The following is a 15,752-nucleotide window of genomic DNA, read 5'->3' as shown; positions in this document are numbered from 1 at the left end:
TCAGGGCTGTGTCAGAAAACATTTACATTCTTTTTGACTCCTTTAGCCCCTTCCCTGCTGGGTACATTCCCCCGCTGTGCTGGGGGTAGGGGGGGCACGCGCAGCGCTCCCATGCTCATGACGAGCTCAGCTCGTCATGAGCTACAGTGCTCCTGTGCTCATGACGAGCTGAGCTCCTCACGGCCGCACCCATTTCTTTAGAACCTTCAGCACAGCAGGGGAATTAGCCCAGCGTACGAGCGTTCTAAAGGCCATGACGAGCTCGGCTCGTCATGAGCACCGGAGCACAGTAGCTCATGACGAGCTGAGCTCGTCATGAGCATGCAAGGGGTTAAAGCTGTATTAACTTTGTATGTTTTTTTTTAATAAATAGCAATGTTTTTAATTTTTGTGGGGGTGTGTTTTGAATTAGCCACGCCTCTCCTTAAATTACTCTAATCCCCTCCCATTTAGCAGTGATCATTTCCCATTTCAAGCTACTCCCCCAAAACGTACACCTCAGTCAATCAATCAGGGTCTTGTAAAGCACAACAACTCACCAATTAGGGTCTCAAGGCACTGTGGGTGGGTGGGGAGGGGGTCTGCGGTTCAGTCGAAGAGCCATGTCTTGAGGTCCTTTCTGAATTGAGGCAGTGACAGTGATTGCCTGCACCTACACGTGCAGAGATCTATACCAGAGCAACAGAGATCTTTGAACAGAAAAGACAGGAGTGGTGGAGGCAGAGGTCTCTGGCTGTAGGATTGTGAATTGCAATTTGTAGTAAATAATAAGGAGAACTACTTGGGTACTACTTACATACTACAAAATACAGTTTGTGAACTGGACCCCGCATCTATTGTGTATTCCGATTCCATACAAAGTCCAATACCAGTAGAATGATTTACATTTTATAACCAGGAGAAAATACAAATTCTCTTTGCAGTGTGTAGCGTGCATTTTAAGACCTTTCTAAAGTAATCTGTATAAGGATTGGTCAGCTACCACTTTTTATCAAACCACATACAGTGATTGTCATTAAAATGTGTACCTCTTAACCTTGTTCTGCAGGTCATGGTAATCCAGATTTTGGTGCAAATGGGCCTACAATTGGTAGGAAACTACCACCAATTTTATTTCTCCCACAGACATTTCACCAGGCTAAATCCTGTGGAATGTGTGCTGGGGAGCTTTGCCACATTCATGATTGCAGCTGTGTATCCCACATTCTGCGGTGCATGACTCGAAATGGGAAGAAAATATGTCACATTTTAGTGTGGAATTTGCCAGATGCTATATTACCACCGCAAATTATGGGCGATTTATAATATGGCCTCTGGTGGCTTTTCAGTTCTGGAAAAACATTTCCAACAAACAAGCACCAGTGGGTACATGGACCATGTAATTTAACAATGAGCTTCAAGTTGCTCTATTTTATTCACAAAATTAGGCAGTCATTACAAATTTTTAGTTGGAATGGGATTTACAAGTTTTGTGGTTATTCCGGACGGATACATAACTGCAAAAAATCAAGTGGATATGTTATTGGAATACAGAACGGAAAAACATTCCACATTGGCCTATCAATGATAACTCTTAATTTACAGGGAATACTGGGCTCCAGCATTACCATCATGATCATCACCAGTATTGGTATTCACTGCTCATTATTACCAACCGGAAATATGGGCCAACTTGTAGGGCAGGCCTTTGTGCCTCCCTTCAGTTCTAACGAAGGTACCCTCCTATTTTCCCATCTTCTTTGAAAAGTAGTAAACCTCAGTGATTTAACCATGGCTGCCCCTCTCTCTCGGAGTTAATGTGCTCAACATAGAAAAATGGGCTAAAGTGAACCCCCCATCCTCAAGACCATTGGTATTATCAGCTCATATTCAGGAGTCATTGGTAGACTGAGCTATCAATCTTGATATATAGAATTTTGCTTATGCACAATGCCAGTTTATTTAATTGTTGAAGTAGACAGAAGAGTAGCGACTGGTGATCTTTGAAAGTTGTGGGGCATAACTCCAGCCCCAAATTTCAAGTGTGAGTGAATGAGAAAAGCGAACAAGCTCAACTGGTTGAAGAGGGAACATTTTGAACACGTTCTATTGGCTGCTGTCTAGATCAGATTAACTTTCAATATGCCATAGTCAACCAGAAAATCATCAACTGACCAAAAAAGCATTACAAAAACATAGTCCATCTCAGACCACTTTCGGGGGTACAAAGTGCAGACATGGACTACTGTGAGGGTTGAAATTATTTGCCACTGGTGTCCTGGAACCCATTGTACTATGTCTATGCAACCTGGGCCAAATGCAACATTTTCCACACTTGATTCTTAGGATAGTGAAGGTGAGCAGTCACATACTTCTCAGGGAGGTGGTGTGAGAGTACACTTTACGAATTCAATTGCCAATTAACAGGTACAGTGAGTTAATGTCTAACCCAATTCTTATTTATATGAGAAAGAAAGTACTTTTAATTGCACAGCAGAATTTATTATCATACAGTGTAATTTTAGTAGTGAATATTGGTTGGAAACCCTGTACACAAGCTCCCATGGGCACTACACCTCCCCAATCCAATACTTTCAGCAGCGCAGACAACCTTATCAGTTATAGTCTCAAGTAGTCTGTGGCAAATACATGAATCAGGTGCAGATTACTTAAGGCTGATCCAACAGATACACATCAAAAATTGGGCAGAAAAGTCTCAAGTCCTCACTCTCGAGTTTTCAGCATTTTACAGTTTCCTTATTATGATAGCAGGTGGAGACCTATGTTACCTGCTTGTTGTTTCCACAGTTGTCGAGAAGCAGGCCATGTCTATAGCGTACGGAACAGCCTCCCTGTGGAACAGCATTTGTCAAACAAATGCATCAGTCATCGCAGTCACACCGGCTTTGACAGTGGTGGCCTTCCACTGTCTGAAGCGTATGGACCCTACTGCAAGGTAGTTACGGCCCCCACAAAGCCGATTGATCGGCAAGGATGCAAGGAAGGAGGGCGCACACTGCCTCTCATCTGAGCACAGTTCACCACAGTGCTTTCTGGTAAATGCAGTATGCTTACTTCAAATTTGCTGTAGTGTTTCACCAAAGTTGGTGCATGTAGTGTTGTTATCTCTAAACATGTGTTTCTGGGTTTAGCTCTCCATCAGTAGAGAGCAGAAGAAGTAGAGAACAGAGAAAAGTCATCAGGGGTTGCTGGCATGCTGCCCAAGTCTTCACAAGTCACAATACCACTCCACAGACACACAGGTGCATCCCAGGAGAGCTTATCAGCTTGTTGGCTCAAGGCAGCATTTTAAACACAAAGGGGGAGGGAGCATATTAAGATCTTTGCTTCTATTGTATTCGACAATAGCCTTACTGGCAAAGCTCCTGACTGTAAGGTTCCTCTGCTCTACTTTCCTTGTTTCTGAGTATATCACATGGTGTTCGGGAGTATGGGAAATGTTACTTTTAAAAATTCTGTATTAAATATTTACTATATGGTTTTCTAGCCCTGATGAAGTCAGCAATGACGAAACACGTGTTAGCAAGTTTGGAGAAATAATTAACGAAGAATCTAGAATATCTTTAGAGAATGATAGGTAACCACTGTTGAATTATTTGGGTGCTATCCCACTGAACAGGGATTGGTAGCCACTCCCATCCTCTGTAAAAACTAGGACTCAGTGGCTATAATGATTTGATGTGATCACATAGGCAGTGTGCGCCCTTCTGTCTCCTGGCTATTCGTTAGTGATCAAATCACTTTCTCTAGTTAATCATTCCGTGAACATGTTAGCCTTCTCTTCTTTGACAGACTATCCCCCTACATGGCCAAGGAGACCTCTTTCCTCTCTCCCATGACAAGCAGGCTTCCATGGACTATCGAGATGCTCTTCTCTACCAGCATTAAAAAGCATTAAAAAGATTTCACTTTAGGGAGACTGGCTGTCAGGCAGACACCAGCCCTAGTCACACAGCAGTTATTCAGTTATTCTGGGAACACTCCATTTCTTGGTCATGAAGAATTTCAAAGAAGTGGTGTGGTTTGGTTCCTACTTTTCTACACATTTTCCAGACACGAGCTATGGATCCATGATATCATACTTCCCAACTAGCTTGGGTTGTGTCCCCTTCAAATGTAATTTCCATGCTGCTCTCCTTTTGTATTCTCTTATTAAGTCAAGATTTTTTCTTGCTGTATTGCAGGATATTGTATTTATTATCTATAGCATACTTTTATTATTGCTTCAAGTACTTCAACCATAATTTATGGTTTGGGTGTTCTTTAATGTTTAACCTTTTACCAGCGTTTATGATTTCTACAATGTATTTTTTACTTTTCTTGCACAGTTTTCAAGGTTTTTTATACCCAGAGCAAACATTGTATGAATGGAAATTACTTACTTGAAATAGGATGCCATTTTAATTATTCAAACAAACAACCAACATTTTCCGAAATGGAGTGTTTTGCTAAACTATATCTTTTATATATATAAAAACGAAAGTATGTCTAATTGTCCTTTATGCATTACTACACCATTCATCCGATCGGCATGAAACTTTGGGAAGTTGATGAGTACACTCCCGCGAAGGTTTCTGGCAAAAAAAAAAAAAAAATTGTTAAAAGTTGTTGAGTACACTCCTGCGAAGGTTTCAGGCAAAAAAAAAAAAGAAAAATTGGTTCCTCATAGTCTTTCCAATACTGAACGTTTACAGTTTCCGGTGCGACTCGCTTTTGCAATAACCATCAACAAAGCACAAGGACAATTGCTGCAAGTGTGTGGACTAGATTTGGAGAATCCGTGCTTCTCACATGGACAACTGTATGTGGCCAGCTCACGCGTCGGAGAACCTTCTGATTTATTCATGTACGCACCAGACGGAAAAACAAAAAACACCGTGTGTCCACAAGCACTCGAATAAATAAACAGAACTAAAACAACACTTTAAAATGTTTCAATAAAAATGACACAATGTAAATTGAATGTTATCATAACAAGTTTCCTTAAATTTCCTTTCTTCTGAGATCGCAGCAACGCGTGACAGGTGACCTAGTTGGGTCATAAATTCTGATCTGGATCCAGATCATATAATGTGTGTGCATCAGTGTATGAGTGACAAATTGAAAATGTGTTAGTATGACAGATAAGTGACATTGTGAGAGATGATAGATGCTTGGATGGGGTTCACTTTAGATTTAATATGTACATGTATAAGAGGCTAGAAAAATCCATTGAGCAGGCTGTCCGTTAATAAGAATAAAGTCATACCATAACAAGAAGATTAAAGCAGATTTATGATATAATTCACTGAATTACCATTCTGAGCTACTATGAGGGAAAGAAAGACAGTTGTTTCATAAATAGTAGTTGGATGCGCTATGTATCACAAGTGTTGACAGGAGTATCATAATTAGATGGAAGGATGGGCTATTCTTCGCATGTTATGACATGTACTGTAAATATTAGTATGCTTGCACTAGGGGTTATGATATCTACATTGTTTAAAGTATTTTGATGATTGATCATTTCTATTGATTGAAGTACTAATTGGGATGAAACTGTCCACTGCATTGTAAACAGGTATATACTCCTGCTGTGAGTGCCTAATTGCATGTGAAACTGGTTTTGTGACTTTTAGTTGGGCCCAGTGAATGACTTTTAGTTGGGCCCAGTGAATGAGCTAATATAACATGCTCAGAAGCATAAGCCTGTTCATGGTTATATGAGGTCCGCAACCGGTTCTGTGACCTGGAGGTACATTCTAATCAGGCCCTCATAGCTGGATTAGAAGCACTTTCCATGTTTTGAGTAAGTCACATAAAACAGCAGTGACAGCACACTGAATATTGTAAATGATTAGTTTTGACCAGCACTTTTTCTTTGTCAGGGGAGTGTGTGATCTGCTGTACACAAGTGTAAATTTCTGCTTGAGAGAGAGGCCTTGACCCTTCTGCTGACATTCAGTGTGTATGTACAGTGCACAAACTTGCAGTCGATGTGCAGCACCTTTGGTATTAGGACTTTGTGTGTTGACAGGACTATTGTAAATATTAGTATGCTTGAACTAGGAATTATAATATCAACATCCATTAAAATATTATGGTGGGGGAATATTTTTATTTGTTAAAGTGCTTATTGGGGTGGGAATGTCCTCTGATTCATAAAAGGCCCATAAAAGACCCCAGACGTGAGAGTTCGACTGCATGAGATACTGGTATCCTTTCTTTTTGTTTGCCCTTCGAGGGCCTGATTTAGAGCTCTGCGGATAGTTTACTCCATCACAAATGTGACGGATATCCTGACTGCCATATTACAAGTGACACGGAATGTAATGCATTTGTAATACAGTATATGGAATAGCCATCATGTTTACAGGACTAACCCATCTGCCAAACTCTATATCAGGTCCTGAGTCTGCTATTATAAGTGATGTGCAGATTCATAGGTTTCTCCATGGTAATGCAAGGTCTAGAATGTGTGTGAGAGTATTTGCACATGTATAGTATGGTAAGAACTAAGTACTGACACCAGTGGGATACATTTGGATAGCCCCGGCGTAGCATGGAACAAGATTGAGGGTCAAAAAAGCGCCCCAGACAGTGGAAATATATTGACTGCATTCCTGTGATTGGAGAATGGAGACTCAGACACTGATGTGAGGGAGGATGGATGTAGTGCCACCCAGAGAAATTCCTAGTTAGTAAAAGGCTGCTGATTAGATCTTTCTCAGCACTGGTCATTTTGCGGATGGTAGGGGTGGGACAGTAGTTTCTTTTCTTCAAGGTGAGGAAGTCTTCAGGAAGGGCTCCACCTTTTTCTCATTCCCTGATTCCTGCTTCAAGAAGGCTGATCATAGCCTGGTGGAATGATCTCACACTTCATTTTCCACTTGCTTTTGATACTATTGCTCAGAGTAGGCATCATTGCTCCCTTGCCTGTCTGCATGCTGCTCAAAGAGAGAAGGAGATTGGCTTGACGTGCAGGGGGATACAGTAAAGTGATGGATGGAATGCTTGAATTAATCTCAGGCACTGGCAATTACTCTGGCCACAGCTCAAGCCATTGATATTTTGCACACCAGGTCACCTACATTTGGATCCAGCTATTTACAAATCAATCTTGACCCTGCTCCAATCAGAACAGTCCAGCCCAAACTGCCAAGCCAGATCCTCCCTGAACCAGAATATAAACACCAATAAGTCTAATTGATATCAGCCAAAAGATATTTAGCAGACAAATGTTTGTCCAGCTACAATCATGGCTAACTGAATGTCATATCCTTGCTGACTCCCAAGCAGGGTTTGGGAAAGGGGTCAGCACACTTTTTTGCTTTTTAACTGTTTTTATTTTTAAACATCAGCCAAAGTCTCAACAGGTCAGTTTATACTCATTGAATATAACATTATTACAATTAATTGTTACTTTCAAGCATAAGAAGATTTTCATTATGGAATTCCCTCCTCCAGTATTCATTCCCCCTCCTTCTCACTAGGATAGATATGGTCCACCTTAGAGGGGTCAGACTTCTTGATCAAGTATTCCGCTTCTAAATTTTGGGTTGGAAATACATTACTTTGAAGCAAGACCATCGCTATATCCCCCTTATTGATTTAAGGGCGACATTTGACCTGGTCCCGAGGGAGAAGCTGTGGAGGGTTCTTGAATCATATTAGTTCCCAGATCACTTGCTCCAGATGCTGAGACGTATACATACTGACAATTATGCTAAAGTGAGGTGGAATCAGGGGGGAATCTCACAACCCAGATCCCTATAAAGCTTGCTGGCAGACAATGTTGTGTACTGGCTCCCACTCTGTTTAGCATCTATATATATTGAGCAGTATATTGTCTTGCGCAGAGCAATCATGATGCACCCAAACTATGTGGTTTTCCAATCCCAATTTTAAGGTTTGCGGACGAGATCCACCCTATATCAAGAACCCTGATGGTTCTGCAAGCTGAGCTGGATTCCTTTGTAGGCCATTTTGAACTGGGAGACTAGAAATAAATACCTCTAAATTGAAATTTATGGCAATAAATCTCCACAAATCTTTCCGGGACAAAATGGTATGAAGCGGTGTTGTCAGAGCAGGTGAAGCCGTTTGATTATCTGGAGGTAAGAATGACGGATAATATAATATGGGCCCCAAAAAATGGGAAAGTAAAATTACCCTCCAACAAGGGGCCTCAGCTATTGGCAGGAAGCAAAAGGGCTCCTCAGAGGAACCTATTTCCCCAGCTCTCCCCATCTACAAAGCCACAGCCATGGCTGCAGCAGCATATAATGCTAAACTTTGGGGGTCTACCAATTGTCAAATACTTACGCTGGTTGAAAATAAATTCTTTAAGATTTCTGCTCAATTTACCCACAAGCACACCTCTCAAACCACTGAGACTTGAAATGGTTCATAAGAACATCCACCGGGTGACATCCATAAAACCTTATTATGCTAGGGACTTCTCTGGACATCAGAGGAGCAGAAGCCTTATACGGACGCTTTGGTAGAAGTTTATGGAGATTGGAATGTAAAGGATATGGGCCTCGCCAGGGGGTATCAGGAAGTGTGATATCCAGGACATCAAGTCAAGTTACTGGAAATTTGTGTAATTAAAGATCTGGAATACCCAAATTGAGGATAGTGTAAAGGGACAATTCCTTAATCACAAGTGCTCCCCTTGCTATGAGGAGAACTTGAACAGAATTTATCTGCCCCAGGCAGAGCACCGGTATGGGAAATTTAGAATGGGAATTCTGGCCTTGAACACTGTTACAACCAAATGGGAAAAACAGGCAGGGTAACAAATGATTGCCCACATTGTCCATCCCATAAAGAGACTGAAGCACATTTTCTCTTTTTCTGTGCCAAATACAATAAACCGCATAAAAATGGATAATCCCACTATGCAGACGCTGGGGGTCAGTAACTACTGGAATACTTTGAGAATTTTGAAAAGTAATATGAGTGAACTGATTGTGTTTGCATTATCTACAGTTGTCTTCAGGGCATGGAAACTGAGAGTAAAAGTCTCCATTGTGTAGGCTTAAAACAGAGTACCCAAACAAATTGTCCCAGCCTTTTATACAGTAAATTAGTTTGCCTCAAAATGGCTTTGGTTTGGCTCATATGCTGGGTATGATCACTGCAATTAATTTTTTATTTTTTTTTGTCCCATGACCATAGTTGGATGGGGGGCAACTGTTTTACTCTTTTTTAACCTCTATCAACTATTTGTATGTTTATATTTGTAATTTTATATCAGACTTATTTTATTGTTATGTGGATGAATTTGATGTGAATATTTTATGAAGTATTGATATTTGTGGGTGTGATGTGCTTTTATGGCATTTTAGCTGAAATAGGGATATAGGCCCCAATTCACAAAGGTAAAATGAGACGAGAGTCTAAGTTTATGACTTTCGGTATTCACAAAGGATATTTACTACTCGTAAATGCCATTTGTGAATACCGAAAGTTGCAAATACAACTTTTGGTATTCACAAAGGGCATTTACAAGGAGTAAATGCCCTTTGCGAATAACCAAAGTCATAAAGTTAGACTTTCATTTCATTTTACCTTTATGAATTGTGCCCATTATGAATGGCTACAATCACAGGGATGGTGGCCTGCTGGGGTAAGCAGAACACCATGTCATTGATTTTTAAATAAAGCTATATTTTTTTATAATGCAGCCCTTTTTCCTTAAAAGAAAACAGGATATATTTCAAACATAAAAAAGGAAAGGAACCTTTTCATTTTTTGAGAGATCTAAAAAAAATGTTGGCTCCCACATTCACTAAGTGTAAGGAGACCCTTGGGGTCACCTTCCCGTTTGTGACTGAGTTACCACCCACTTGAAATGGGTGGTAACTTTGGATATATATACACGCACATGCACATGGAAGATGAAGTAGCCTTGCGGTTAGAGTGGGCAACCTCAAAGCTGGAGGACCGGGTTCGAGTCTCAACAATGATGCTCAACATCCTGTAATTCTGGGTAAATCACTTAATTTCCCTGTGCCTAGCAAAAATGACTGTGTCCTTATGTAAAATGCTCTGATATCTTCGAGTCTAGTCAGCGCTATATAAAAACTCTAAAAAATGTGTGTGTCTGCACATGTCCAGCAAATAAAATAACTGCTGTTTACCATGCATACTTAAGGTAAAAATTCTGAATTAGTACTTTTTTCCCACAGGCAGTTATCGTTGGAGTACTTGTGCTCTTGGCGTACAGAGAGTGGACACAAAGATCACTGGTAAATATTCAATATATCCAAAGACCATAACACAAAAATAAGGATAACTATTTTGACTTCTGTTGCATTAACCCATATGGGAATAATTTTATTGTTTATTACAATTGTATGTGTAATTTGAAGTTTATATGTAAGATGTCATTTGTTGAAACCGTATAAAGCAATCAACAAAACAATTGCTTATTTTTATCACATATCTCAGTATAAAATAGGACTGACCATTCTATGAATGCTGTGAATTGTGAGCTCAGAACAACTTCAGTAAGACACTACATTATTATTATTATTGTTATTAACTTAGCATGTTCCAAATGGGTCCCTCAGAGTGTGTACATTTATCATGCTGTGCATTTCCAATGAAGGTTAAGATACAAGAAACTTCATGATTTAAATAAGTGAGGTGTTATTTTATGGGAAAAATACCCCATTGCAAAGCTATTTCATGGGCATGTGTTGAAAGCTGGTAAACTGGCCCCCTCTTGTGGTCACTTCGGATGTCTCTACAATGCTGCTGCCTACCATGCCCTTAATGTTGCACCAGTCTAAAGATTAACATTATTCTTACTTTGCTGCTCAGTAAGCTTTTTTTTGTTTAATTTAGTGTTTTATCGACGATGTAAGCATACCTGTTGTCTGTACACTCATATATTTAAAAAAAATGAGCAGGAGATCCTTAATAATTTTAGGCTTCCAATACAAAATGTAAAAAAAAAATACTTTTATGGAATGAGTTAATCTTAAAAACATTAATTTAGTGAACTACATATTTGTATTGTTTACATTAACTGTCATTTAATGCCTTATGTAGTAAGGTTATGTTTGAAACAAAGTACAATACTGTTTGATAAAATGTTAAGTGCTCAAGGCTTTTGTATAATTATCAGACGGTGGAGAGAGAACATGTTAAGTACTGTTTGGTAGTATAGGGGAGAGAGTCAGATTAAAGATCACAGTAATATACCTAAGGCGTTTAACCATTTAATATGTATTTTCTAAGGCTCTGTAATATTCCTTTAGGCAGTGCTTAATTTGAGCCGGTGGTTTCAAGTGCTTGGCACAGGGACTTAATTGTCAACACTGGTACTTTTGACAGTCTGCCACAAGGTGGCACTGTCTAAATTATTTATTCAATGTACATTGAAAAATACTATTGGCTGCCGCCCAAGCCATTCTTATAGCTTTGTGGGCCTGGAATAGTCTGAATTGTCACACTTGTAGGAGTATGATGGTTAGTAGTGTTTTTTTTTACAGAGTTTTACTATCATTGGCAGGATGGCAGGGGCAATGTGTGGTTTTTACAGATTACGCACTGCCTTTAGGCCTCTTAGAGGAGTGCATCGAGACCCTGGAAGAGGGTGGAGGAGGAGGGTATGGAATGGTTTCCTTAAAGAGAGAGTGTGAGAAGTGGAAATCTACCCTTAAGGGCTCTGTATGACAATCGTGGTAGCAGGGGAAAGGCAAAGGGTCAAGCAAAATTTAGAGAGCAGGAGAAGAGGACATCTAGAAGAGGAATAACGGATGGAGTGCAGTAGGGAATAGGACACAAGAGGGATTTGAAACACAGATAAGCAAAGTGGGGTGGTCCTAGGAGGTATTTACAGCAGGGCTGGGGAAAAGCAGGGTGGGAATTATTTATGTTATGCATAATGAATGTTTAATATGTAACACTATAGCTTATGTCGTCACCAAAACAAAACAGTATTAAAAATGTCTGAGGAATACAATATCATGTACAAGCTTCCTTTGACCCCAATGTATTTGGTTTCCTGATTTAAAAAAAATACAGAAGTCACTATTTGGTATATCAAAACCAAGATGAAAATTCATACCCTTCATGTTACAGTCTTTGTGGGAAAGGCGATGTCATGAAAGATGCATCTGGAACAGTGTAATCACAGAAGTTCAGCATAAGTAATTATCTTAAACCCATTGAATTGCCCAGTGGTTCTTGGCTGAACAAAGAGGCTGTGAACATTCTTTTCAGATAATTCACCCTAAATGTTTTCATTGATCCCAGAGCTACCTATATGATATTTTACGTGAGGGATCATACTTCGGCCAGTAGGTATGGTGTCAGGATAAATCATATCTAATTTATATGCAGTATGAAATGCACGTGACATCACGGACATTGCACAATTCCATTACTTTCTGAAAAGGAACAAGATCCTGGAAGAATTCAGTTTTGTTACCGAGTAGCCCATAATTCGGAGTTCATGTCGATCACTTTTATAGCTATTGTGGCCTGGTGGCTTAGTGGACTAATGCGTCCACTGTCGGAGCCTGTGTTTGACCTCATGGTCACAGGTTCAAACACCGGGGATCCACTCAGCCTTTCATCCTTCTTATGTCAATAAAATGAGTACCATTGACTTGGGTAACAATAAACATCTGTTTTTATGTGCCAAGACTCCCAGGGGTGAATGTGCGCTTTACAAATACACATGTTCTGTTATGTTATTTTGAGCTATGGATTGTTGCCTAGGATGATGTAGGCCTATTTGCTACCTCCAAAATGCTCTTCCCCATCCTCTGTTGGAGCGATTTATACTTTGTGGCCAAATTAATTAAAGTTGGTACACCCATGCCTTTTCTTGCACACAGATTCTCTATGAACTTAATCAAGCTTAGGTCAGCTAAGGCAACGGGCCATATTTGTAGATGGGGCGGTCAAGCAAGAAAATGGCATGCCGTGTGATAGAGGCATTGGCCATGGGGGAATATCCCTTATTCACAATGGCTGCAGTTGTAAATTCCACCCAAACATGAGCATTTGAGATGTTCCAGCAGTTTGTTTCAGCAGCACTGGCAATGCCCATCAGACTAAATTCTGACCTTGATAGTTTTTTCTTGTACTCGAGCAGGTGTGATGTGCTGGACATTGACATTGTCATGTTGTGCATTTGTTTGTGTCCTAGTGCAGAGGTTAATGGTCTGAGAAAAATCCCATAAGACAGATCCTCATAATTTAACCATGTGCACAATCTGGCAGAGAGGTCTATGGTCCTCAACAATATCTTATCTTATCTTATCTTATCTTAAGAGGGACTTGTATAGCGCTCTGTCACCATAGGTTTCCTGGCGCTGGGTGGTACTTAGAGATGTAGAGAGGGGGAGCTAGCCAGACTGTGTAAAAAGATTGGTTTTAAGAAGTTTTCTGAATTCCAGCAGAGACATGGAGGATTTGAAAGATAACGGCAACTGGTTCCAGAGTTTGGGAGCCAGATGAGCAAATCTGCAACCACCATATTTTTTTAGTTTGATTGGGACTGCGGTCAGAAGTTGACGATGGGAGGACCGAAGGTTGCGTGCCGGACGGTAAGGAGTCACTAAGGACTTCAGAAAGACGGGGGACGTACCAGGCTTTGTAGGTCAGGCAGCCAATCTTAAATGCAGCTCTCTGTTCGACCGGCAACCAGTGGAGTTTACAGAGTAGTGGTTTTGCAGACTGCCACTTCGGGGTCTTAAAGGCTAGTCGGGCCGCCTGATTCTGCACGACTTGCAGCCTATGTAGCAGGTATTTCGGTAGGCCATGATACAAGGAGTTGGAAAAATCCAGGCGGGAGAGCACAAGGGCGATTAAAACTTGTATCAGGGCTTCAGGCGAGAGTAGGTGGGAAACTTTCCTGATTCTCCGAAGCTGAAACATACACGAGGATACGACTGCACCAACCTGAGGCTTGAGGGAGAGCTCTGAATCTATGATAACCCCCAGGCTCTTTGCCGATTTAGCCGGGATGGGCGGGGAGCCCAACTCTGTAGGCCAAAACTGTGGGCCCCAGTGAGTGGAGCTACTGCCATCTTGGCCAGAAATCCAACTGTTCACCAGTGAAATAGATCTTGCAAAATGAGCATGATATCTTTGGAAATTAATACAATCAAAATTTGCCCTGATCACTCAAATCTTTTTAATGCTATTTTGTGGGAATATTCTTTATCGGATAGACTCTCAAAATATTCTGTGCCTATGAATGACAGGTTCTGCGTCAAAAAAACACAATCTATAGACGCTTAGGCCTGCCGATGTTCCCCAAAACTGGGAAACCCCCATGGGTATGAATGAATGAGAATACTTTTTTAGAGTGTGAAGTAATGACCTTAACAAGATATGCTGTCACTTAAGAAAGAATGCAAGACTTCTAGCAAGACAGACTGCTATGTGGATGTAGAGTGTCAGATGTTAAGAACCTTACAACATGCAAGGTGAGAAGTCATGGAGCTCAGCTCTGATGGCAGGAATTCAAACATTGTAGAGTGGTGTAAGAAAATGGCGGCCTGCAAGCCTGGCTCCAACAATAGGAGGAAGCACTAAAAATGTGTCTGAGCAGGATCTGAAGCAGCAGGTAGGGGTCTACCTGTAAAAAGGGAAGCAAAGAAAACTGGGATCACTGTTAAAGATGGCTCTGTGAAAGAAACATAACGCCTTGAAGGAAATGTGCTTATTGACAGGCAGCCAATTAAGGTAAGCCAGATAACTGGTGTACTATCTCTGAGATCTGAACACAGAAACAACTGAGTGGCTGTACTCTGGACCATCTACATGGAGTGGATCAGATAGGTGGACAGTCCTAAGTATATAGAACTGATCCAATTTAGCCTAAGATGAAGGACATCAGAAGAAGGAAAAGATATTTCTCAGGGCCCTCTGTTTGTGCTCGGAATGTGGTGCTTTTTTTGTTACTTTTGCTTGCAATACCACACAAAACCATCAGATTTGAAACTCACACTTCACGGTATTTCCAAGATCTGAACGCAAACAACTAGCAGTAACAAATCTTTGTGGGATGTGACATATTTCTGAAAAGTAGATTTTGGCCTCCTGTACTTTTATTTATGATAAAGCTTTAAACACACCCCCTTCATTTAAGTTTATTGCAATACGTTATGTGTTTTTCTGAATTAACCCTTTGCTGCTGTGTCACCTTTACTTAATTGATGCTTACCTCATTTATAATTTAGAGGATGTTTTATTCATTGCCCAACTCTTGGTGATTTCTAAAGGTTTATGTTTCACCTTTATCTCTACCCATTCCAACCCCTAAAATCATCCTAACCTCTTTTTACTTCTATCCACCCGTATACCCTAAAATCACCCTTTACCTCACTTTACCCCTACCCAAGTGGTTCCCAGACTTTTTCAACCTGTGGCTCCCTTTATCTATTGCCCGTTGCCTGCGGGTCCTCAATATGTTACTTTTTTTCGTGTGGGAGGATGCAAGCCCAGCCTCAGAAATACTTCAATGTTTCTCCTCTTTTTTCGGGCAGTTGGTCACTTGCATGTCCAGACATCCTATAGATGGGCAAAAAACACAGGAGGTTCCCGTGTCACAGACCGATTGTGCTAAAGTGGCAGGTACACAAAAACCCAAACAGTAAATAAATAAATGAGCCAGCTAGGGTTGCCACTTGACCGGTTTTCTACAGGCACCACCCTTATTTTGATGTCCCGGATGGTCCCAAAATAAACAAGCCCACCCAAAGCTGGTAGTTTAATAGCCCTTATGATCTGCACATACC

General features: G+C 40.7%; 1 protein-coding gene across 1 annotated transcript in view; it reads left to right on the top strand.

The window, feature by feature from the left end:
* Window positions 1-15,752, top strand: part of TMEM212 (transmembrane protein 212) — a 66,129-nt gene that overhangs the window by 32,610 nt on the left and 17,767 nt on the right. Inside the window, exon 2 of the mRNA XM_086944940.1 lies at window positions 10,176-10,235. Coding sequence (XP_086801066.1) covers window positions 10,176-10,235 — 60 coding nt within the window. The remainder of the gene's footprint in view (window positions 1-10,175; window positions 10,236-15,752) is intronic.

This window comes from Lissotriton vulgaris, chromosome 11, assembly GCF_964263255.1.
Source record: "Lissotriton vulgaris chromosome 11, aLisVul1.2, whole genome shotgun sequence".
NCBI classification, from domain to species: domain Eukaryota; kingdom Metazoa; phylum Chordata; class Amphibia; order Caudata; family Salamandridae; genus Lissotriton; species Lissotriton vulgaris.
Note: the sequence above shows the minus strand (reverse complement) of the source record. Positions and strands in the feature narration are given on the sequence as shown.